This window comes from Gekko japonicus, unplaced genomic scaffold (genome assembly GCF_001447785.1).
Source record: "Gekko japonicus isolate JY-2015 unplaced genomic scaffold, Gekko_japonicus_V1.1 scaffold2463, whole genome shotgun sequence".
Taxonomy (NCBI): domain Eukaryota; kingdom Metazoa; phylum Chordata; class Lepidosauria; order Squamata; family Gekkonidae; genus Gekko; species Gekko japonicus.
This window is the reverse complement of record NW_015173750.1, coordinates 224,741-251,613: the sequence shown is the minus strand read 5'-3', so window position 1 is coordinate 251,613 and position 26,873 is coordinate 224,741. Positions and strand designations below refer to the sequence as shown.

At 43.9% G+C, this 26,873-nt stretch overlaps 1 protein-coding gene across 1 annotated transcript in view; it reads right to left on the bottom strand.

Moving 5' to 3' along the window:
• LOC107120714 overlaps positions 1–26,873 on the bottom strand; it is a gene marked incomplete at its 3' end in the record, with an annotated part of 125,568 nt that overhangs the window by 11,598 nt on the left and 87,097 nt on the right. Inside the window, exons 8-9 of the mRNA XM_015423483.1 lie at positions 21,139–21,233; positions 10,336–10,447 (exon numbers count right to left, since the gene is read on the bottom strand). Of these exons, the coding sequence (XP_015278969.1) occupies positions 10,336–10,447; positions 21,139–21,233 (207 nt within the window). The remainder of the gene's footprint in view (positions 1–10,335; positions 10,448–21,138; positions 21,234–26,873) is intronic.

The following is a 26,873-nucleotide window of genomic DNA, read 5'->3' as shown; positions in this document are numbered from 1 at the left end:
CGGTCAATGGCACACGAGTACTCTTGAGTGGCAGTTGATGGGCCAATGGCTGATAGAGCGCACAGCACAGCCAATGGGAAAGCAGGAAAGTGCCAATATGCTGGGCTTTTATATATATATAAGATTGGGGAGGGGCTGTGGCTCAGTGGAATAGCCTTTGCCTGGCATGCAGAAGATCCCAGGTTCAATCTCTTTTTCTTCTCCAGTCTACCAGGGAGTAGGTGTTGTGAAAGACTTCTGCTTCAGACTCTGGAGAGGATCTGACAGTTTTAGTAGACATAACTGACCTTGACAGACTAGGGTCTGATTTTGTTCATTTGCTTATTTAGACTTTTGCCTTCTGCCTCTCCTGTGATTCCAAGTTACCCGATGGAAAAGAAATCACAAACATTTTTGTGATCTAAAGTTTAATCCAAACATAGATGAGTCTGCTGCAAATGTGGGTGGAATAAACACCCCAAGTATAACAGCTACGGAGATGTCCGGTGGCTTGCTCATCCTCTCCACAGCTCCTCTTCTAAGTTCTCCCTTAATGAGACTGACATATAACATGAGACATGCCTTCAACAGTAGCAGTTCTCATCCACAGCTGTGGATTTTTTTTTTAATAGAAAGCCCATGACACCCCTAGAAACTTCCACTTCCTTTTACCCTTTTATAACTATGCTGCTCTGTTTCCAAAATAAATTATGAGCAAACCACTTTGCTGCTCTGCATGCTTATGTCTTGAAGACATGATGAATGTGGGAATCCCATCTGTGTTTAGGGTAGCGGGCTGTGGTACAAACCAAAGTTTACTCAGGGCCAAGATGAAGCGAGGTGGAGAAAGAAAAAAAAAATGCAGAGCCCTAGCAGTTGGTCAGAGACAACTCAGCCATCTGTTAGGACCAGCTGCATTAAGAAAAGGCTTTATTCAACACAGAGAGGTGAAGGCGACCCTGTTATTTTATATTCTGCCATTAAGGTGAAGGGAATTTTACTGTTTAAGAACATGGAGCTGGACTTCCGGTTTATGGCGACACGCTGGCGGACGCATCTCCCGGACCTCCCGGGGATGTGATCTGTGCACCAGCGGAAAGGAGGGGGGTGACGGGTCGCCCCCCGGAGCCTCTTCACCAGCACGATGCTGGGGAATTGAGGCGCTCCTCTGCCCCGACGGTCCTGCCGCTGAGTGTCCATATGGATCTAGAGCCGCTGACCGGGACAAGCGTCGTAGATCGAGCGTTTTGAACGTGTGTCGAGCAAGGTCGTATGGCCAACAATGAACAGTGAGTCATGTTAAAGCAAATATGAGAATTTAAAAAAGAAAGCTACCCCCTGGGAACGGCGAAATAAGCGAGCGGGGGAGGGGCCCCTCCCATGCGCATGAATTAAACAACTAAATACTAAGGGGGGAGCAGAAGAAAAAGTGTTGAAATCTGTTTTGAGAGACTTACCAGAGCGCGGATAAGCGTATGGGCGTATTTCAGAGACTTTAGCAAGTTTTCATAAAAGTAAACAATCCATAAATAAGGCAGGGAATAGGGCAGAGAAAGACAAACCAGCAAAAGTGAAATTAGCCAGGACCATGAGCCCTCGACCGGAAGAGGTCACTGAGTTCTCCAAAATGTTGGCAGATTTCTTGCGCCCTCTGCTGGACCAGATGACTAATATTAAACAACAGCTGACGACTCTAAACCAGAATGTTGCAACTCAGCAGCTCCAACTGACTGAGACTTTAAAAATAATGGAGCAAACGGCTGAGAAGGTGAAGGAAATGGACGCCAACACTAAAAAAGTCAAGAAAAAGGTGCAAAAGCTGGAAAAGAAAAAAGCTTCGGAAGAATCACAACTATTACAGCTGCAAATGGAGAAAGCAAATTTGGTCCTACGGTTCCAAGGGGTCCCAGAATTAAAAGGTGAGAATCTAAAGCAACTCCTGAGTGAAGCATTAGCCCCAGTTACAGATTTGAAAGCGGAGTATCTTGCAAGCGAAATGGATGTGGTCTATAGGTCCTATTCCATGTACATCAAAAAGAATAATCTGCCTGAGGAAATAGTGGCCAGATTCTCAAAGCGACATGTGAGGGATTCTATCCTGAAAGCAACTATAGGAACACCCTTGAAAATCGGGGACAATACCATCAGGATTCTAAAAGACATTCCATTTGAAATAAGGCAAAAGAGAAAGAAATAGAAAGACTTAATCCTTTTGTCTACAAACAAACAGCATTATCTACAGGTGGTTAATTCCAGAAGGGGTCATTTTCAAACTACACTATAAAAAAGAAAAGATTGACTCTGTCTCCAAAGCACGTGAGTTCCTGAGAGTGCAGCTGGGAGAGACAGCCGAGAAGGAAGAAGATGACAGCAAATCCAGTAGCGAATTGGACTCAGTGTCTTCTGATGAGGACTCTCTTTCCAATAAGGAGGCGGCTGCCCCCAAGCACACATATAAATTGAGGATTAGAAAACATAAGACAAAATGAAGGCTGAAGGACTCTGAATTGTGCCTTAAAACTTTAGTTTTATTATGGGATGCTCTGGGGGTTCTCTTAAACAGTTAAATCATTGGATAAAAAGATAAAAAATTTAGCATAACCAACTATGTTCAAAGTAATACTAGCAATTTAAGATTAACATTTATATAAGCTATTGTTATGATCTCCTATACTTGGAGTTTTAGTTAGTAGTGGTTTTCTTTCCTTTCTCCCTAGATATAGTTACCCCTTCCCAATTTTTCGTTTTAGTTTGTAGTTATTAAAAATGCAATAAAAATCCCCTCTGGGGGGCCTAAAAAAAAAAAGACCATGGAGGAGCTGACAACCTAAAAACCTCATGGTCTACTGGTCCTGACCTGGGTGGCCCAGGGTGGCCCCATCTTGTCAGATCTCAGAAGCTACGGAGGGCTGGCCCTGGTCAGTGCTATGATGGGAGACCTCCAAGAAAGTCCAGGCCTGCTATGCAGAGGCAGGCAATGGCAGACCACCTCTGACCGTCTCTTGCCTTGAAAATCCTACAGGGTCACCGTAAGTCAGCTTTGAGTTTATGACCATTTCCACCACCTAGTATTCTATAGGAACCTAGAAAGGCAAAGTCTAAGGATCAGTTCAAACATGCATACATAAGTTCAGTGCCAAGTAATTGCTTCTCCATCTGAGTGAGCTGTCATAGACCTAAGCATAGAAACACCTTCTACACTGCTCCAGAAAAAACCCCAAAAACCTTATGTCAATTGAGTCAGCCTTATCATTCTGCTGTAGCTCATCAAGCACTTGCTGACCAAGAAATGAGAAAATCAAAGCGTGCCAGTGAACTTGCGAAGCAACTTTGGCAAGCCTACCATATCAACGATATATAAGGAGGTGCCACATAATAGGGTCACTTTCCAGGGCCAAATGGGACCACTTTCCAGCATGCACATGAAGGCTTATGCCCAGAATTAAACTTTGTTGGTCATAAAGGTGCCACTGGAATCAAACTTTGTCCTGTTGCTTCAGACCGACATGGCTACCCACCTGAATCTACTACCAACTGAAGACTAAATACTAGATCCACAGCTGGAGTACATCAGTTTTTAGCCTACCATATTAACTATATATAAGGAGGCGCCACAAAACAGGATTACTTTCCAGCACCAAATTAAATCTAAATCCTTTTTTCAAAGTTGTTATTGGGATGTATCCATTCATTATCCAGGAAAACAGCAGCAATGTTAAGGAACAATGTTCTTGCCTCGGGTTCTTTCTGTCTTACCTGCCCTGACATGGCTTGCTCTTGCAAAATGTGGATGGCAAAATGTGATGGCCACAGGCATAGATGGGGATGGGAGATTCACGGAGGAGAGGTCTATCAGTAGCTACAAGCCATGGTGACTGAAGGAACCTCCACATTCAGAGACAGTCACTGGAAACAATGGAGATTCTCAGATCTGACGACCTTAGTCCTGTTGGGTTTTGGCACTGGTTCTGCCGGGCACGTTGCACTGGTTCTGCTGCTGGCCTTGCAACATTCCCCCTCCCCACACTTCACTTTCTACTGCAGAAATTCTCTGTGAGAATCTGCCGGGCTTGTTGTATGCTTGCCTTGCTTTTATCCCCACCATTGGAAAGAATGGTGGATGGGGGCACCCTCTTTGGGTGCCCATAGAATTAGACCCCCTGGTCCAATCTTTTTGAAACTTGAGGTTTCTGTTGGGGAGAGGCTCCAGCAGCTGCACTGCAAATTCACCTCCCACCAGCCCACTGAATATACCCTAGGAGATGTGTCATTGACTACAATGGCCCTATAGGGTATAATGAAGCTGAAAAATTTGGGATTCCTGAATATAAGTAAGCTGAATCAGATCAGAGAATCTCAGTTTAACTAATGCCTGAATCATGCCGAAAAGGCCTAATTTGGGAATTAATTTGGTTCGGAAATGCTGAATGCACATCTGTAGCCCTTAGCTGTTCACACATGGAGTTGCCTTATACTGAATTAGACCCCTTGGTTCATCAAGGTCAGTACTGTCTAATCAGACTGGCAGCAGCTCTCCAGGGCCTCATGCTGAGGTTAGGCTGGAGATGGCCCAGCCTGAGCCTGGGGCCTTCTGCATGGAAAGCAGAGGCTCTTCCACTGAGCCACCGCCTCTCGTATCCCTCACAACTGTTCGGGAATGGCAGCACGTTGGCAATAGATGGGTTGGGAAAGCAATAATTGCTCCCATTCTCTATAATGTCTTTATTTATTTTTTTAAAAATGATTAACCGTCTTTCTTCCTTACAGAGCTCAAGGTGGCTTACAACTAGGGTTGCCAGCCTCCAGGTGGGGCCTGGTGTTCTTCTGGAATTACAGCCAATTCCCAGACTACAGAGATCAATTCCCCTGGAGAAAACGGAAGCTTCAGAGGGAATATAACAGAGTCTGAGATAAACAGAAGCTCTTGAATGACATCACGTCTCCACTCAGCTTTGTCTCCTCCCCAGACTCCACCCTCCTCATGCCATGGCCCCATATCTCCAATATCTTAATATTTAAACAAAGCAATTTATTTCTTAGCAGAATGATCTCAGTGGGATGAGTGGGGGGCTGGTTAGGGCCAGTTCAACAAAGGCTGCGCTGTGACTCAAGGGCCATCCCTGGGAGTATGACTGAATTACAGGATAAGGTTATATTATGAAGGGGGACCTCAGGCTATTGTCTTGTAAACTTCAGGCACTGATGAAGGCCAGGGGTGTGAGGGAGCTCTGAAGGACCCCTGGCTGCTGTTCTCCTGGGGCATTCAGGCAGTTAGGTGACACCCTTTTGGGAGCGCCTGAAACAGATTCCCACCTTGCTTGAGAGACCCAGTTTTTGCATCAAACCTGATGGATTTGATTCCAGCTTCTCTGACATCTGGGGCCAGGGGAACTTGGGGTGCACACACAATGGGTTTCAGTGTGAGGGTGTGAGGGTGAGTGTGAGGGAACCCCCGCTGGGCAACAACAAGAAAGTCCATCTAGAACCCATTAAGAATTTCCCACTTTTCCTGTGGGAAACTGTTTTTGCTCAGTTGTTTGTTTTACCTTTGGTGTAATCGCTCTTCTGATTTCATTCTTTTCCCACAGGAAAAGTGTTTTTGCCATATATCAAAGGAATCACTGATCAGATGGGAAAACTTATAAAAAACACAAACAGTATTCAGCTCCACCAGAAAAATACAACAGATGCTACGATCAGCAAAAGACAGAAGAGACCCCCTCACTTCTGCAGGAGTATACCGCATACCCTGCAGTTGTGGACAGGTTTACATCGGGACCACACAACGTAGCATCCAGACAAGAATAAACGAACATGAAACACACTGCAGTCTTGGCCAACCTGAAAAATCAGCAGTGGCTGAACAAAGCCTACCTCAAACAGGATGCAGTATCTTATTCCAAGACACTGAAATGCAGGACAACACATCCAATTACCATGTCAGATTACACAGGGAAGCCATTGAAATTCATAAACATAAACACAATTTCAACAGGAAGGAAGGGAGTTCAAAAATAAATAGAGCATGGTTTCCAGTCCTGAAAAACACAAAATGCTCTACATCTTACAACAGCACTACAGATAAGATTAGAATTTCTTTTTTAAAAATAATTTTTATTTTCTACATAAATCCTACAGAACTACACACTAACTAAAATTACAGCTATACAATGACCATATATGAGAATAATTAATATCTTAAGTCAAAGCTTTTCTCTTATTCAAGTTAATAATATAATTTCTATTCTGTTATTGTGATATGCAAAAATTAAAATGATTGACAATGCAAGATTATGTAATGTAATATAAACATTTCTTCCAAAGTTTAAGCTATTTTCTGTCTTTCCTTCCTCTCTTCTTGCTTTTATAGTCTCGGGGTGGTTTGGGAGCTGGCACTCCCAATTCTGATTCAGATTCTTCTTCTGAGCTGCCGTCTGCAGATGTTTCGTGGCTTTCCAAGCCATGCGAACTGTCCAGTTCTCCTTCTTCTTCTTCCTCTGTGTATCCTTTTTGGGTTCCTGATGTCTTTCCAAAATGTGCTTCGCTTTGGTAAAAGAGTCAATCTTTTCTTTTTTGCCTTTGTAGCATCCATCGGTAGGTAGTGGAATTTTCCCATAAATAGGTGGTTAAATTCTTGTATTGTTGTCAGACTCACAGCAAACAATGAAATACACTCTTGCAGGAAGGTTTTATTTTATTGAAGCCATGAAGTACTTAGAACAGATTCTCTGTTCAGAATAACACAAGGTGCTTGAGACAGGTATAATAAAGCAAGTTTAAAATAACATGGGCCAATAGATATGGTTCCCGCGCCCGCCCTGAGGACTCATCGCGCGCCCAAACCCTGAGAAAGCAACGGTTGTAGCTGATTAAACAATTACTCTATTCTCACAATACTGTTCATTATAGACTAAGCAAAAAGCCTCCAAACACGAACCACTTGTAGCCTTGGCAGATAAGGTTCCTTCAAAGCACTGCTAGCGTACATGGAAAGGAATGCAGTTGAAGATGAGCGCATGAGGATGAGGGGGGACATGAGCACAAGAGTCTAAGCTAGTCCAGGGAAGGAAAGGGGGTGGGGATGGAAAAGACATTTTGGCAGCTTGCTGACAATTGTTTTCTCTTCTTCCTCATCTCAAATGGAACGTCTTTTAGTATTCTGATGTCTTCTTTGCTTTTCAGTGTAGTCCCAGATGTTGCTTTCAATATTGCATCTCTTATAGATCTCTTATAGAATCTGAGGTATATTTCATCAGGCAGGTTTTTTTCCTTAATAAATTCTGAATATGTCCGGTAGATCATATCAATTTCGCTTTGTAATACTTCCGCCTTAATGCCTGTCACTGGTGCAAGCGCTTCACTAAGGATTTCTTTCAGATTCTCAGATTTGTCTTCTGGTACACCTTGAAATCTCAACACGTATGAAGATTTTTCCATTTGTAGCTGAAAAGTTGAGTTTTATCTGAAGATCTTTCTTTTCCCACAACTTCCCGTCTTTGATCAATTGCTTTAGTCTTGTTTTCAACTTCTTCTGTTCTTTTATTGGATTCTTTTAGCTGTTTTTGTAAAGACTCCAAGGTCTTGCTGATGTTAGTCATCTAAGCCACCAGAGGTCGCAATGCTGTATCCAGCATGCCTGCAAAGTCAAACTTCACTTCCGGTTTAGAAACTGGACGTGTTGAGCTGGCAGGTCCTTGTTGAAGTTTTGCTTTCGCCACCATCTTTTTCAGCCCGATAAGACATTGTTTATGTTTTGTAAAAGTTTGCTTAAGTCTTTAAAAGTTTATTCGCTCTAACGCCTTAACAGTCTGGCATTGTAATGATTAAATTCCGCCGTCCGCTCAAACACCACCACTTTCTGCCCCCTCTAAAGCCAAAGAGCCAGCGCTGCCCGAAGACATTTCCGTGGTCATGTGGCTGGCATGACTAAACACCAAGGCGCACGGAACGCTGTTACCTTCCCACTGAAGTGGTACCTTTTTATCTACTTGCAATTTCTTACTTTCGAACTGGTAGGTTGGCGGGAGCTGGAACTAGAAAAGAGATGGGAGCTCACTCCATCATGCGGCACACTCCAGTCTCGAACTGCTGAACTACCAACCTTCCACAGCCTGCAGTTCAGCATCTTAACCACTTGAGCCACCGCAGCAAAATTACACAAGAAGAAATTCCCTTCTCTCTTTTTTTTCAATTTCAGGATGCCCATGAGTACAATGGCTGACAGAGTCAAAAGACTCACCCAAGGAGTGGCTCTTAGCAGCAAAACTTAGAATGAAATATTGTAGAAACAAAACAAAACAAAAGCCTCCAAATGGAGAAAATGTGCTTGGGGCAGTGTGAAGATACTAAACACAAAACCCACCGTGGAAGTCTCTTTTCTTGCTAGAAGCCAGCTGGAGCAGAATATGCTCATCCCTAACAAGCAGGGCTCTAGTCGGGGGGGAGCTCTCAGGTACGGAGCTCCGGAAGAGAACCTCTAGGGGGCGGGGCGGTCACGTGGTGAAGCCCCGCCCCCTTCTTTACCCCGCCCTCTGCTTCGATCCTCATTCCGTTTGGGAATGAGGATGAAGCAGGAGGGTAAATAGCCGGGCCTTCTGACACACTTCCGGTGATGTCAGGGGGTGTGGCCTTCTGTCACTTCCGGTGATGTCAGGGGGCGTGGCATATGCAAATAAGTTATGCTAATGAGTTATGCTAATGAGCTCCGGCAGCTCTTTTTCTACAACAAGACCCCTGCTAACAAGCACTTCTCATTGGCAGCTTTGAAAGGGGGGCAAATGTCTGTCAAGAAGAGAGGCTTCCTTGTGAAAACTGCCTGCTCTGTGCCTTCTGTCATTAAAATACTGACTGGCAAGTATTCTTGGTGTTCCTGAGTTGTAAACGGGACTAAGTGCAGTTCTCTCCAGAGTTACTCCAATCTAAACTTCTCCCTGGATGGCACAGTAAGAGTGCTGAATAAGTCATTACGTTTGTGTTTAGGAACGCGCTTCCATATTCTGGTCGGCTTGGGGGAATGACATCTCTCAGTATTCCCCACCCATGATACGGCATGAACTAATTCTAGAACAATTACTTAATTCCTTGATGCATGTGCCTTTCACCTGTACTCTATATTCTCAAAGGACTTACCTATTTGAGTTACGTGACTGCATTCTTTCTGAATTTTTGCTTGTAATGTAACTGAAGAATTTTATTGCATTATGTTGGTCTGAGGTGGTCTGCTGAATGTTTTTTATGCAGTGTTATGTCTTGTTTTTATTACTGGTCATACTCGCATTGTTTGTGGCAGGGGATGAGCTTTCGTGAGCCAGTGATCACATTTTTAGATACTGAAGGAGTGAGGAGTGATGCACGAAAGCTCATCCCCTGCCACAAAGGTGCTCCTGGACTCGTGCTCTTTTCTGCTACTACAGACAGACTAAAACAGCTCCCCATCTTGATCTACGCACATTGTTGTTTTTATGATCTGATTGTACTGTTTCTACTTTGTGATCTGCCTTGATCTCTGGAGAGGAGGCAAATATTTTTTTCTAAATAAATATACAGTGTTTGGCCAGTATTGCTTGGTGGCAGGGGATTAATCAACACATGCAACAGCTGTTATATGCTGGAAAACTGAAAGCTTTGCCTGTGAGGTTCACCTTAGTCCAGCCTAACTCTGCCCAAGTACCAGATTTTTGTATTTCACTACTTGTAAAACTTTGCATACCTCTACTTTGTCTTAAAATAAGATTATTAATGGCTTTCTTCCCAGAAGTGGTTACATTAATAACAACAAAAATTTTTAGGAGACACATTTCAGGTTCTCCTGAAAACAACTGCTCCCAGTTCAACTCATTCTGGCAATATGCATGAGTCAAAATATAAGTGACATTGTACACGTGTTCCATTGAGTGCTTCCTGATTGTCCTTCAACAAACAGTAGCAGCTCCACTTGTCCATCTTCCTGGCAGTGTTCCACATCTCTGTGCTGCCTACTCAATAGCCTGAACATCTGACAGCAAGTCCATGTGTTCAGCTGGCTGTGATTGTGTTTGCTTGCTACTGTTTTTTCAACCACTTGATGGCCCAGTCACAAAACCCATGGCCAGCGACCATGGGAACAGTAGCACATGTGACTGCAGCAGTGAGCAGACATCAGAGGGGGTGTGAAACACATGGAATCCGGAGCACTCGAACAAACTCACGTTTCGTGCCACTGGTGGTTTGTCAGGTCTGTCCCAAATAGTCTGAGTGTGGAGTCACTCAACCAGAAATGGTGGTCTTTCTTCACTCAGAGTGTAAGTCTGGTATGGCAGCTCCTCACAATGGGTGAAATTTCCCTCCTTCATATCACAGACATAAACAGTGACTCACCTCTTTTTTCATCTACGACAGACACAGCTCGGATGAAGAGGGGCGCATTGGACTCGGTATACTCCACAAAAACAAGGAGCAATTTCAGTGCAGTCTTTACAACCAGGCGAAACTGCAAGAGAAGAGAGGGCCAGTCACTCATATGGCTGCAGCATTTGCACACCTGCTGCCTGATGCTGGAATACAGATCAACCCCGTGTGGGAAACTGGGAGGCCAGGTCAGACCAATACTGCTGTCTCTTGACTCACAGAATCCTAGAATCACACAAAGTTGGAAGGGGCCATAAAGGCCATCTAGAGCATCCCTGGCAAGTGTTTGTCCAGCTGCTGCTTAAAGGCTGCCAGTGAGGGGGAGCTCACCACCTCCCTAGGCAGCTGAGTGTTTTTTAAAAAAAATTATTTTCAATACAATACAAAAAGAAATATTTGCATAAAGTGGAACAGATATTTGGTAATAAGCTGGACAAGAATAAGAAAAAAAAGAAGCGTCATGAAGGGACCTAGGCTTCAAAAATACAGAAGGTCTCGATAATAGCGATTATTGGGGAGAAAATCCCCATTTAGACAAGTATGCGACCACTGGAAACCAAATGGCTTGAAATGTGCGTAGACGGCCACCTGTGGAGAACACAGCGTTCTGCAAGGAGACAATGTTCCCATAATCTGTTTTTCCAGTTATTTAGGGAGGGGGCAGCTTCGTCTTTCCATTTTTGGGCAATCACAAGTCTCGCAGTAGCAACCTAGGCAGTTGATTCCACTGTTGCACAACTCTGACTGTATACAAGTTTTTCCAACCTTCCTTCCCCATTTAGACAAGTATGCGACCACTGGAAACCAAATGGCTTGAAATGTGCGTAGACGGCCACCTGTGGAGAACACAGCGTTCTGCAAGGAGACAATGTTCCCATAATCTGTTTTTCCAGTTATTTAGGGAGGGGGCAGCTTCGTCTTTCCATTTTGGGGCAATCACAAGTCTCGCAGTAGCAACCTAGGCAGTTGATTCCACTGTTGCACAACTCTGACTGTATACAAGTTTTTCCAACCTTCCTGTCCTTAATTTAAACTCATTATTGTGAGTCCTCTCCTCTACTGCCAACAGGAACAGCTCCCTGCCCTCCTTCATTAATTCCAAACATTGCCATTGTGAGAAATTAAGATGCCAACTTGGGTTTTCCAGGGATTGAAAGCAGGGTAGGAAGTGAACTTATTGAACTCCCCCATGGTCCATCGAACCCAGACAGAGTCTACTCAAGGGGTCCCGAATGTGGTGCCCATGACATTCATGGCCCCTGCTGACACCTGTTCTGGTGCCCACCACATGTTTTTAGAGAGTGGGCCTTTTACCGAGCAAGACTTCCGACTGGCTGTGCAGATTTTTAAAAACATTGCTTTGGCAATAGCCACCTTCACCGTGTGACTGAAGGTAAACTGTGCCAGTCTGGCTACACTGCCTGAGGCAGCCATATTTTGATAGCCATTTTGTGGCTGTGCTCACCATGCTATGTCAGAATTCCAAAGGAGCCTGCAGGCCTAAAAAGGTTGGGGACCCCTGGTCTTACTCTAGCAGTGCCCTCACCTTGAATGGCCCAGGGTATCTCGATCTTGTCAGATTTTGGAAGATACGCAGGGTTGGCCCTGGTTAGAATTTGCATGGGAGACCACCAATGAAGTCCAGAGTTGCTACACAGAGCCAAGCAATGGTAAACTACCTCTGCATGTCTCTTGCCTTGAAAACTTCAAAAGGGTTCACCATAAATCAGCTGCGACTTGATGCCACCTTCCAACACCAACTAGCAGTGCCAACCAAGGTCTTTTGAGTGGAGATGCCAAGAACTGAATATGGGACGTTTTGCATGCTAAGAACATACTGTGCCACTGACATCTCTGTTTAAGGTGGCATCCTTAAGCCATATCCAAGTTGCAGAAAAAATATATGCCACTGGAAAAAAACCCACTATTCTATAAATTTTAACACATTTTGTTGTTTTTTTATACTGCAAATATCTGTCATGAGTGACATTCATTGTATGAAATACATTTCATAAGGATGAGTCTCTCTCTCTCTCTCTCTCTCTCTCTCTCTCTCTCTCTCTCTCTCTCTCTCTCTCTATATATATATATATATACACACACACACACACATATACATATATATATATGAGTCTAAACTATAATGCTTGTTCACCAGCCACCAGCTTCTTCGTGGGAAATTGTGAAATACAAGCTTCAAAGCCGCATTGACAAGACAAGTTTTGGCAATGACTGCTGTTTTGGCCTGCTGGAGTCGTGTTTGTGAGCCTTGTGGAAGCACAGAATGGAAGGTAAGTCGGCTGACAACCTCCGTCGCTTCCAGTTTTCAACAACGTCAAATCACAGCAAGTACATTTGATGGTTGGAATGTATGGAGTTCACCTGTTGGATGAATGAATGTGACGGCATCAGCAGTTTATAAGGGACACTAAATGATTGCTGAATTGTTTGCACATAGAAATTGAGATATTAAATGCATTACATAAATTCAATTCTTTATATGATTTGTAATTTTTGTCATTTTTCATGGTGTATATATTTTGTTTTACTACCTGGAGGATGGTAACCATACTATATACGCCTCTACCTTGGATCATTGTCTAATTCTTTACCACTTAGCTGAGAAATATTCATCCAAAGTTGGTAATTGTCTCTATGTGGTATTTATGGACTCCAATTTTAGTATATGTGCTGCCGAAGCGAGTACTGCATTTAGGGACTTAAAAGCTGCCTTTTCCGTCCCTAGATCTCACCTATGGTCCAAGTTAAACAAGTCTACAACAGATAAAAGACTTCTTTTTTTTTTTAAGTACCTGAGGGTACACTTTAATTTTTTTCCCCTTATACATTACAAACAACACATAACTACCTCCAACAACACATAACATATAGCAAGAGACATTTCTCACTCCTTCTGCTTATTAAATTTCTAAATTCATTATCTATTTTACTAAGCTTATCTTTTCTGCATTCTCAAATTACCACATTTATCCATCAATTACGTTTACATTATACCAATCATAGAATCTCTTCCAAGTTTTTTGAAAAGTCCATTCTGTGCCGGCTCTCATCTCAAGTGTCAGTTTGTCATTTTCCGCCATTTCAAATAGCTTGTTCACATACTCTTGTTTCGTTGGTATTTCCATTATTTTCCAATATTTGGCATATACTATCCTTGCAGCTGTTGACATATGAACTATCAAATACCTATCTGCTTTATCAATGTCTTTCGGAAATATATTCAATAACAGTATCTCTGGAGTAAACAGGATATTAGTTCTTATTATTTTTTCCATTATCTCATGAATCCATCTCCAGTACCTCTTTGTAACATCACATGACCACCACATGTGATAAAAAGAACCAATCTTATTTTTGCATTTCCAACATTTATCAGAGCAATTAACATTTTGTTTAGCTAATCTATCTGGTGTAATATACAATCTATAAAACATCTTATACACATTCTCTTTATATGCATCAAATTTTGGGAGTTCCAAAATGCATGGCGAGAGCTGTTCTTAGGTGGGAGCCAGCACAAGGTTCCCTAGAACTTAGAGCATGGCTGGCTGCTTTCAGACTAAGGCTGAAGGTTTGTTTTTCTAGTCCATCGTCAGGGAGCTTGATATATAGACTGAAGGAGGATAATTATAGAACCACCTAGTTAAATCAAATAGATGAGAAACTGAACCTCCTCAGCCTCCTGATATCAACGATCAAAACTATATCTCAGCAAGAAGCATGGAGACAGATCGGATCGAAGGTAGGAAATTGGGATAGGGCCAGTATCGCTGCATATGCCAAGTGTGTATGTTCTCCCCTAGCTTTGGGGATCCCTCCTTCACTGACCCTTCCATTGTATCTAAGCAATCTTACCACCCCCTCTCGTAGATTCGCTTTTACTCTTGCAAGATTAAATGTTGTACCGTCTGCAGAATTAACAGGACGTTTTTCGTGAACTCCGTATTCAGACAGGCTTTGTACCTGCGCTTCTGGCGAGATTGAGACACTGACACATCTCCCTTTGTTTTGTTCTCATTGGTTTGCTCTTAGGTCATACTGGATATATCCACTTCTATGCAAATACCACCTTCCACTGGAGCCATGGGTGACCTCTTATCTGCTGTCAGATATCAATTCGATAATTACCGCTTCAGTAGCAAAATATTTAGCTACTTTAATAGCATTAAAGCGCAAATTATCATAAGGTCTGCATTTCTGGTTCTGTTTTATAATGATTGTGATGGTAACAAAACCACTCTAATTGCAGACAAGTTTGGGGTTTCTACGTACTCAGGATATTCCGCAGGTATGTATGTACGTATGTATGTATCTCTCTCTCTCATCTATCTATCTATATTGATCAATATAGATATAGACAGGGGTCATTTCGTAGAAAAAGAGGTGCAGGAGCTCATTAGCATAACTTATTAGCACAACTCATTTGCATATGCCACACCCCCTGACATCACCGGAAGTGTGTCAGAAGGCAACACCCACCTCTCAGGCTCCACTAAACTGTATTAGCTATTGGGGGGGGGAGGGGGACATGCAGATCTGCCCTCACAGAGGAGGGAGAGCTTGTGCCTGAATAAAACTTGGTCTTAAAGGTGCCACTGGACTGTTTTGGATTGCTAGCTATGGGGGGGGACCATGCAGATCTGCCCTCACAGAGGAGGGAGAGCTTGTACATGGAGGCAGGCCGGGGGGGGGGGGCTCTGCAACTTACCTGGCTGCTTCTTGCTCCTTGTGGCCCGACTGAGAGCTGCTGGGAGCAGGAGCCAGGGCATGTTGCATGTGCCCACCCCCTGGGCAGTGCTCCTTCTAAGCTGTGAAGTTTTGTGAGCAAAAATTCTACTTTGTGAGCTACTGGCATGAAAGTTGTGAGTGAGCAATTTGGCTTCTGCATAAATCAGTCTGCTCTGGAGCCCTCCTTCCTGAGCTAAGACAAAAATCTGTGAGCTGGGGCTAAAAAACTGTGAGCTAGCTCACAGTAACTCAGCTTAGAGGGAACACTGCCCCATGGCTCCTTACTTCCGGAGCTCCACTCCTGGGCGCTCCTGCAGGAAATGACCCCTGGATATAATCTATCTACCCCCCACATTGGTCTGATGGATCCCAGAAGCACTGAATGTTGACTGTAGTTGAGAGTCAGTTAAAGAGGGAAAAGGAAAAAAGGAGAGAAGAGGGGAAATGAACCAAACTCGAGGCTTACAGAACTGGGTGAGGGGGGAGGTGAAGTAGGATATCCATCTTGATTTTCTCTCCACAATTTCTTGCACATCCCATCCACTTCTTTTTATTCATTTGACAGCTTTGTCTTTCTTTATGATACTCATTCCTCAGCTCCTCAATTGCACACAGTATCAGTTCTTAGGCTTTTAGGGGTTGGAGGGAATATGGGGTAAAACAACTCTTCCCTCTATCCCCCCCCCCTTTGTTATCACAAGCACAAAAAACAGGAAAAATCAAAAGTACGTTTATGTATTTTGATCTCAAGGAACCGGATGCTCGAATGAGGAGAAGGGAAGCAATTTAGGATTTTGAGGACTGGAAAGTGACAAGGAAGGAACTGAAATGAATCAAAGGAATTTTCATTGGGACCCCACTCAGAAACATGAGTGAAATGTGTTTATGCTATTTTCCTGAACCCTCAGAGCAGAATTACATGTAGTCTTGGAGTTGTTTAAAATGCTTCCCGCATAAAAGTCACGCTAAATTAGTTTGACAGTTGCATACATATAGGAAGAAAGCTTTCTTTTTTTTGAAAAACAAATAGAAGAGCATATACCCCATTAAGCAGAGGAGACTTTGAGTATCATTTTGCTGTGCCGGCCACGGTTTGTACATGTGTGGTGATTTGTGGCGGGCGCTAATCTTGCTCTCAATATTCTAAATATATGGATGGAAATCATAACAAGGAGAATGTAATGTAAATTTTAGAGACAGGCTCCAAATATTTAAAAAAGGCCTCCTGTTTAGCTTGCAACAGGAAGCCTGGGCGATACAGCGACAAAGAAGAAACTCTAGGCTATGTATATGTCCCATTATCTTTCCTGTCTCTCTGCAGCAAAGCTTTGCAAGAGCTAAAAAAACAGAACTAATGTGGTTATTTCTCATCGGCGACTGCAGAAATATTGGCGGCACAAGATAATTACTTATGATACTTTAGGTAGCATGGCCACCATAGCTGAGTTGTTTTTTTTTTTAAAAGAAAACATTTCAAGAACACAGACACGAGAGAAACAAAACCATTTTATGATTTTTATAATGATTATGTATTTAATAGTATTCATACTTGGGCACTAGATCCTACCATTGTTCTGCTGGCAGGAGTGCATCGTTCCCTGGCTCCCCCCCAACAGCCTCTCTTCTCCCCTGAAAAGGCTTTACCTTGAACACACAGGGAAGCTGCCTTATGCTGAATCAGCCCCAGGGTCCACCAGGGTCAGTGCTGCCTACTCTGGCCACAGCTCTCAAGAGTCTCAGGCGGAGGTCTTTCACATCACCTGCTACTTGATCCATTTAACTGGAGGTGCCGGGGATTGAACCTGGGACCTTCTGCATGCCAAAGCAGAACCTCTTCCAGTGAGCTACAGCCCCTCCCAAGCTTTGATGGGAGACACCCAGGACCTGCATGAGCAAAACCCCTTGTGGGATGAAGGGGCTGCAGTAAAGACAGAAGCCGGGAGAGACTGTCCCTCCTCCTACCTGAGCTACTGGAAAATTGGTAGGATCCAACCCAATGTGTCCTCCATGTAAGACGCATCTCCATTCAGCCTTTAAAACATCTCAGTCAGGTGCCTTTTTCTTTCGTGCTTAAATCACCCCAGGATATTTTTGTATGCCTGTTCAAACCTGTAGCTCCCCCCCCCCTTTTACGCTCACTATTATACACATCATATAAAATAATAACCTGAATAACTCAGCGCAGTTAATTATTTAGATGTGAACTCACACTTGATTCTAAATGTGGCTCACGATAAAAATTAAAAAACACATAAGTCAAAAATACATAATCAACTTCTTTTGCATGAGTATTATCACAACAAACTGTTATGCTAAAACTATACACCAATTTTATGAGGTTATTCATGGTTTATCGTATAACTGATAAGATAGGATAAAAATGTTAATATATTATGAAAAAATGGTCAAATGTTGAGTAGGTTGTTATAGTAGTTTTCAAAATTATAATGTTATATAATTTTCCTAAAAATTCAAGTATTTGAATCAAGGATTGTCCTTTATATTTGCAAAAAATGCCCTTTATACTATGTTTTGGTAATTTTACCTTTTATTCTTTCCCCTTACCCCTTTTCTTTATTCTGTATTTCCTCAAAAATTTCAAAATAAAAATTATTTTAAAAAATACATACTCAACAAGAAAAAACAGTGAGAACTTTAAAATATCAGCAAAGCTAACAACATCAATAATAAATAAGAATGTATGTTAGTAGAGCACTAAAAGAGCAAAGCATATCTCTCTCTCTCTCTCTCTCACTCACACACACACACACAAAATCAACAAGTCAAAGAAATGCTTTGGAAAAAGAGATGTGTCTTAACTTGGTACTATGTGCCAAATTAATCAGGGATCCTTGATAACCCATGGGTTTGGCTTGTCGATCAAAGTGAGCTGATTATTTTCCAAGCTGTTCAAATGCATCCAAATGAATTTAGATCTGTCTGTGTATATGTTTACTGACTACTTTCTTGCAGCTGCTGCCCTCCTCACTGCTTGAAATCTGCTGCTGTACCAACAGTTTTTAAAAGGTAGGTCGTTTTTAAAAATCTATTTGAGATATTTGAGTTGAGACTTACTACTTAGGTGCCTTTATGTGCCTTCAGTGTCTACTCATGAACCCAATTAATCTTACAGTCAGTTCTTGCAACCATTTTATCCTAGAGGATGCTGATTGTGCAAGCACAAAAGCAGGCTACATATCCTCGCAAAGACAGTTTAAAGGATGTATTTGGCTGCACAGTCACAAAGGGGACAGACAGAAAACGATTCTGTGCCTGACAATTAGGTCACTGTAATGACCTGATGATGACCTCAGGGAATAAATGGCTGGTAATCCAGAAGGAATTGGTACCAGCTCCTGTAGTTCAGTTGCCCACCTTACTTCAGAAAATGAGGTAACTTGGAGCAAGGCTTCCAAGTATTTCCTCAAATGGTGGGCAGGTGATCCTCTAGGTAATCTGGTTTGGCCTGAAAACAAACCGGCAGTCAATGTAGTTCTTTTATACCAACTAAATTTTCCTAACTTTCTTCAGATTGGCCCGCAAAGACCATAATAATCCAGGGTCCTCAACCTTTTTTGAGTCTGTGGACACCTTTGGAATTCTGGCACCGCTTGGTGGACGCAGACACAAAATGGCTGCCACGGTAAGTGGAGCCTGCTACATAATGACTGACACAACTTACCTTCAGTCACACATTAAAGAGGCTTGTGCTGTGGTGGCAGCTGCTGCCAAGGCAATGATTTTTAAAATCTGCACAACCTGGTTCCGCCCACTTTCTAAAAACACCTGGTGGGCACCAGCAAAGGTGGAGACCTGTGGTCTAGCAGTACTAGTTAAAATTGCCTGCCAAATCTCCACTCCAATAGTCAGGTTAAGCCTGCCACCCTCAAATAACCCTCCTGCATTTTTAAATCTTACACAACAGAATCTTTGTTTTTGAATCCTGTTACTTGACCTGTAACTCTGGTCAGAATCTGACCCAAAATGGATGCTTCTAACACAAAAACATGGCATACAAAAATGAGAATAACATACATTTTCTTGAAATGTTCTGTTCTGGAACACTACAAACAACCATTTCCCATAATCTATCTGAGATACTTTCTGTTATAATCTGATTATCTAAAACCACAGTCAATTAAATCTAGTTGTGTTTATATGCATGGAATGGGTGACGTGACTTGAACAGTGAATGTACACAACAAACCGCTAAAGTACTTTACCATTTATCCTTATAACAGTTGTCTTTTTTTTTAGCAGGATAAGCTACCGTTTTTCTGAGTATGAGAAAATGGCTTTCATTTAAGAAAAGCCACCGTGGTCAGATCTTGGAAGCTAAGCAGGGCTGGGCTCTGGTTAGTACCTGGATGGAAGTCCTGGGTTGCTATGCAGAGGAAGGCAGTGGCAAACCATATCTGTTCAAAACTCCTGCCGTGAAGACCCTGCATGGTCACCATAACAATAGTTCCAGGTGGTCAGCTGCGTTGGTCTGAAGCAGCAGAACAAAGTTTGAGTCCACTGGCACCTTTAAGACCAACAAAGGTTTATTCAAGGTATGAGCTTTCATGTGCATTTGAAAAAGTGTGCATGCACACAGAAGCTCATACCTTGAATAAACCTTTGCTGGTCTTAAAGGTGCCACCGAACTCTAAATTTGGTCACAATAAGTTGGCTATGACTTGATGGCGCTTCCAGTTGGCCAGTTATTGGCTCGTCAGCAGAGTGGCCTCTTAACGTCATCTCCCCCTTCCCCAGTGAGCTCGACCCAGCATCTGTCAAAGAGGCATAAGACCATGGACAACTCTCTAGGGCACTGTATGCCAAGGATTATTCCCTTGCTGCAGTATTAATAATGTAATTGGGAAGTTATTTTGCATGAGATAGAGGCAGGAAACAAAAGGAAAGGAGAGGCACAGTGTAAGGAGCAGGCACTAATGCTCGGGGGGGGGGGGTTAAAGAGCTCCCAGGGAGTCCCAGATATATTCTCTGTTAGAGCAACTGTAGTGCATTTTACAGCAGAGAAGGGTGCTCATTAAAAGGGGAACCTTGTGTGCTTTCTAGGGACATGGCTTTTCTCCTTCACCCATCAGTACTTGCCACTAGCTAATAAAGTGGGATGTCTTCCTAAAAGTGGAAGTGTTGTAGCCTATGACTATATGTTTTTCTCCTGATCTTCCTTCAAAGCTCGGGGCAGTCTACATGTTTTTCCCTTCCCCAATTTATCCTCACAGCAACCTGGAGGAAAGACGGGCTGAGAGAAGACGCCTGGCCCAGCATCACCCAAGCGAGTGTCACAAATGAGCGGGGTGTGTGTGTGTGTGTGTTGAACCGAGGTCTTCCAGGTCGAGCCCTGACTTGGGCAGCCTGATCTCATCAGGTCCTGGAAGCTAATCAGGGTCAGTATTTGGATGGGAGACCGTCAAGGAAGTCCAGGGTTGCTACACAAGAGCAGGCAATGGCAAACCACCTCTGAATGCCTCTTGTCCTGAAAACCCTGCGGGTTATGATAAGCTGAGTGTCATGATATGGTAATTTCCCACCACCGCCACCTTCCAGGTTCTAGTTCACCACACCCCACTGGCTCTCACACCCCTGTCTTTGCTGGGGACCCACCCACACAGAGGAAAATAAGTCCTGGCCGGGCATCCCCGATCCAGCCAAATTGTACAAGCAAGGCTCACCAAGCTTCTTTCCCGTATGCAAAACTCTCACTGTGAGCTGGGAGGTAACACAGAGACAGCTGTGTGACTTCCAGCTACTGTGGCTACAGGAATCCAATGAAACAGAAGTCCAAGTGCTCGCGCGCTGATGGGGCGGAGTGATCTGGCAACATGTTGCAGCTGGAAAGTTTATTATATGCAGTTTGAAACAGAAGAGAGGAGCCAACTTCACTGCAGGCCTGCCTAATCTAACAAAGCGTCTTCGAGTTATCTTTATGGCCTCTTTTCAACCTGCTCAGGCAAACACAGGTTTAACAGGTAGTGGGCAATTCCTCAAACAGCCGACAGATGGGATTCTCCTTACCTTTGACCCAATGAGCGTGTATAACCACTGGATTGTCTCGTTATGATTTATTACGCCGTTCATCCCATCTACATACAGCATTATTTGTCCCAGTGCTAAGGGAAGAAAGAAGAGAAGGAAAATTAGCTGAAATCAGTTATTAGAATCCAAATCCTCTATTCTCTCATATTCTGTCAGGTTGTTGTATTCTACGATTACCACTAGCCACACTCCCACCTCCTGCTCTGAACAGCAGCAGATTGTCGTTTTGAGTGACTTTTCAGGATCTATGCAGAGTCTGAGGCTGTTCCAATCCAACTATAGGCTCAGCATCTACTCAGCTACCACCAGCCGGGTAGAAGCCCGCAAATTTGGGCCGGTGTGACTGCAGACCCACCCAGCTTCAGCTGGGTTGGAACTCCAGTGTGTTCTGACAGGTTCAGTGATGGACCCCAACAGCTTTTACCGTAGGCAAAATGCAGGGTATCGATTGTCTGTTTTGTCCCCACCCACCCCGGGCGAGCAACCCTTCAAATGAGCCCTGTTTCCCAAAGCCAGGAACTACCTGTGCAATGAACTCCACATACAATTTTACTCCATCATGAAACAAAGGAAATGAAACATTTAAGAACATAAGGACATAAGAGAAGCCAATTCTGGATCAGGCCCATCCAGTCCAACACTCTGGGTCACACAGTGGCCAAAAACACCAGGTGCCCTCAGGAGGTCCAGCAGTGGGGCCAGGACACCAGAAGCCCTCCCACTCTTGCCCCCTCCCCAAGCACCAAGAATACAGAGCATCCCTTGCCCCAGACTGAGAGTTCCTATCTATACCTTGTGGCTAACAGCCACGGATGGACCTCTGGGAATCCACTGTATGCTGGAATGGGGGATCCACTGCTATGAGCCTTTTGGCGGGTGTGTGTGTGTGTGTGTGTGTCAGGGCAGAGGAAATTTTAGGATTACCAGGCATGGGTTAGTAAGTGGTCAGGAGATAGTTGGAGACTTCTGTTTTGGTGTGTGTGTGTGATCAGCACCTGGGTGCAATGACATCTGGCATGACCCGGAAGTGACACCTTCATGCCAAGGGGACATGCTAGAGCATCCCCCCAGCACAACCGTGTCATTTCTGGGTTGTGCCTGGAAGGGAGGGCATCACACTGGGGATGTCAATTCTGCCCCCCACATTTCCTCCGGCTGCCCAGCTGTGTGGCACTGGGCAACAGGAACTAGGAGTGGAAGATCTCCTACCCTCAGCAGGACACTGGCAGCCCAAGGAAGGCTTGTCCACTTCTGTCTCTAGTGAGCTGAGGTCTCTGTAATGTTCCCAGGCCCCCAACTTCTGACGAGAACAGAAAACTGAGGCTGAAGAAAGGGCACACATTCTGGCAGGGTAAATGACTTCACATGACAATTTCAGCTACAGTGTGGACCAGTGTTCCCTCTAAGCTGAGTTAGTGTGAGTTAGCTCACAGTTTTTTTGCCTCCGGCTCACAGATTTTTGTCTCAGCTCAGGGAGATTGGCTCCAGGGCAAACTGGTTTAAGTAGTAGCCAAATCGCTTGCTCACAACTTTTATGCCAGTAGCTCACAAAGCAGAATTTTTGCTCACAAGACTTCACAGCTTAGAGGGAACATTGGTGTAGACCTCTTTTGTTCTTGAGAAAGGGCTCTGGTCCGAAGGGGTCCGAACTTGATAGTTTCTATCATCCTCCAAATACTTAACACTTAAATACAAAAACTTAATAGCTCCAGTATCAGAAGAACTGGGTTGACTGTCTGGACCTTTTTTTTTTTTTTGCTAAAACCTGTTAATTTTGTGAGATATATAAAGGTTTTGCATTTAAGGACAATGTATAAATTCAACAATGCCAAGTAATGCAATGGGGGGGGGGAGGGGAGGAAAACATGAACAAGGTCTAATCTAAGGAGGAACCAACCATGCCTGTTTCAATCAATTTATTTCTACAGTCCTTAGACCAATCATACAAAAAAAAGTACATCTTTACAATATTCCAAGATTTTAAGATACATCAGTGACACATTAAAAGCAAATTAAAATTTAATCTAATATCAAAGAACTATATCTAACTAGCTACCTTAGAGTTTCCGTGATCTGAGTATCACCATACAGAAACTGGCTACTTGGTGGGTAATTTTGGGGTTTCTATCAGATAGAAGAAACTCGAGTCTAGCTTTTTCGGAAAGACCCGGAATTTGTTCAGTCAGCAGAGTGATTTTGTTACGCGCCACCATATAATACGGATATCTAAAAAACATGTGCTCTGTAGTCTCAGCCTCCCTTAATGGGCAGGTACAAAGCCTTTCTGAGAAAGGAGTATTCTTGTATTTTCCTTCCAGTACAGCAGAAGGGGGGGCAGAGCACCTCGCCAGAGTGAAGGCTCTCCTAAACCCTTTGACTGCAAGAGATGTTAAATAGTTGGCTGGACCCACAGTATTTTTGATAATTGCCCTCATCTTAATCGTGCCTGTAAATGCTGATAAAAGGCAACAGAAATATAAAAAGCAACGACGACAACATTTTTAATATTACAGGACGAGAAGGAGACCGAGAACAGCTGTTCAGCACACTGAAGAAAAAAAGGCCAAGGTAAGTGAAAATGTATTTCTTTGCCAATAGTGACTCTAAACTGATGCAAACTTTCTCAGCAATTTTTTTTTTAATCCCGTTTTACTCTACTATAACAAAAGAGATTTGTTTCAATTTCTGGAATGGCAGGAAATGGATTACCAAAATATCACGCCCAATGATTTTTCCAATGCAAACACAATATACTTAAAGACTGTCCACAGGGCATTGTGTATTTCACTACTACGGCCAAGCCACTCAATTACTAAACCGATTCTCAAAAACCAGTACGGAGCATGAGGACTAGGGATGGCCACAAACCTGTCTACAACCCTAAAATCACTATTAAAATCGTCCTGGCTGTGGTTCATGAACCCAGGTTTGTGGGACCTTGTCTCAATAACCCTCCACATGGTTATCAGGAGGTTCATGTGGCTTGCGATGGGAAATGAGGGGGAGCAAAAGAGATAACTGCAATGGCTTGCCTCCATTTCAGCCTAACCGTGGGGCTGGTGCGCCCATCAGCTGTTAGGCTGAAATAGACGCAAGCCATTTCACGATCCCTCTTGCTCCCCCTGGCTTCCAAGTAGGGGGGAGCGAAACAAACAGGTTTAATGGCTTGCAGCCATTTAAACCTAACAGCGTGATGGGTCTGCCCATCAGCTGTTAGGTTTAAATGGCTGTGAGCCATTAAACCCCTCCGTTTTGCTCCCCCCACTTGGAAAGGGGGGAAGTGAAATGGAATTCGTTAAATGGTTCGCAGCCATTTAACCCTTCCCGGGCAATCCCTCCCCCCTTCCCAGCTGCCAGGAGAAATCCTGCTCCAACTGGCCCGAAGCAGCCAGTTCAGACATTTTTTTTCTTTGTTCAGCTTGGGTACACCCCAAACCCTGAATGAAACCAGACTTTTCTGGTTCATGCCCATCCCTAATTAGAACCTCTTTTTAAAAAACAAACAAACAAAACCCTGATATGCTTCCTGCATAGAAGAGGGGAAGAAAATCAAAAAGGTTGATGCCTTTTTCAGGAAGAGTTTCTGTGGCATACTGGGAAAGACTTCACCTGTTGAATTTAACTCTGCCATGTATCTGGCAGAGGCTCCAAACATTGCCAGCCCGAGAGACCGGGGCGGGGGGGGGGCAATGACAAGCAAGTTTGCTTGCTTGGCACTACTCTGGCTGAAATAATAGTCTTGAGGGTTCCAAACCAAAGAGGTTAGGCCTTTGAATGTTCTCATCTGCTGCCTTGGCAGAGCCTCTCCCATACAAAACAGCCTGGCTTGAAATGGGCCCTGAACTTTCTCACTTGCCTTTGTTGTGCCATCATGAACAGGGAATAACAAAATGTTGCATAACCATCCTGGACACCTAAGTGTGGAGGCCCCTTTTTGCTTCCAGTTTGGTGTAGTGGTTAGGAGTGCGGACTCTAATCTGGGAGAACCAGGTTTGATTTCCCACTCCTCCTCCACATGCAGTTGCTGGTGTGACCTTGGGTCAGTTACAAGTTCTTTCAGAGCTGTTCTCTCACAAGCAGTTCTCAAAAGAGCTCTCTCAGCCCCACCTATGTCACAGAGTGTCTGTTTTGGGGAAGGGGAGGGAAAAGAGATTGTAAGCTGCTCTGAGACTCCTTTGGGTAGTGAAAGACAGGGTATAAATCCAACCCCTTCCTCCTCCTCCTCCTCCTCCTCCTCTTCTCCTCCTCTATGGCAGGGTTCCCCAACATGGCGTCCTCAGATACCTTTCCTGGAACCTACCAAATGTTTCCAGAAGGGGGTGGGGTCAGATGGGGCTTTTGCCCAGCAAGTGTTCTGATTGGCCACTGGAGATTTGATTGGGTGTGAAGATTTTTTTTTAAATGTTGCTTTGGTATCAGCTGCCAACACAGCACAAGGATCTTCACAGTGTGACTGAAGGTAACCTGCGGCAGCTCCTGAGGCATCCATTTTGCAGCTGTATCCCACCACCCTATGTCAGAATTCCAAAAATGTCCGCAGTTTCAAAAAGTTTGGGGACCGCAGCTTTACGGTCTTTCTAGTGCGCTCATCTAGCAGGTGAGATCTGCCTGTTTGTAGCAGCTCAGCACAAAAGTGGCACCGACGGTGCACAAAGTCATACCGTAAATTCTTTAGTTCCATCAGTATCATCTTCAAGCCAGGCCTCGGTGACTCCAATAAAGGTCTAAGTGAAAATTGTGTGGATTTGGGGGATTTGTATTTGCATAGTTCTAATCTGAGTCAGGTGTTGTCCGAATCCTCCACACATTCAATTGAATACACGTTTATTGCAAAGTAGTATTTATTGAAGTAATGAAGTAACCCCTGATGAATTGTGGCCTTAGATAGGGATAATGGATAACTGTACAGCCGCTCAGAGACCCCTTCGGGGATTAGAGCGGGATAGTAAGACGAAAGTAATAAATAAATAAATAAATAAAGCTGGTACACAGGAACTGTTTGGAATGGTCAGGAAATGCAGGGCACCAGATAATAAACAAATTCATAAAATGCAATAACCAATAATCATGGTTCCCGCTTTCACGGGTGCTTCTAAAACTCGCGCCGAAAGCCTGGGAATTGAAACGGTTCTAAAAGATAAACAATTACTAGCTTCTCATGCCCTAGCTCATTATACCATGCGCGAAGACACAACTCCTACCCCACACCTGTTGACCTTGCCGATAACTACGTTTCAACAGCAGTATTAGCGTACACAGAAAGGAATGCAGATTGGAGGCTGCTGGTAGCATACATGCGCAGTGGGGTCAGGGAAAGCCAGGGAGAGCAGAGCTGGGTGTACAAAGGTTACACAGAGTTCTTTGGCAGCTTGCTGACAGGTGTATTCCTTCCGCCATATCTATAATTAAGTTTAGGTCTGGTCGAAGATGCTACTTTGGCTGTGGCCCTGGGGCTCTGAAATTAGCCCGGTACAAATGCCAAGACGTACTTGACCTCGAGAAGAGCAGCTGCCGAGACACATTCCCCTCCTGCCTTTCAAACGGCATGCGTGACCAGAGGTAAAACAGGGTCCAAGACTGACTGCCCCCTGACTTTTACCTGATTTGTAGCACTCCACTGTCAGGTACAGAAGTCTGGCATTTTGTGTGTGCGTGTTCTTCAGCAGTTATAGGGGTTGGGCTTGACAAGACAAGGCTGGCCCAGAAGCAGAAGA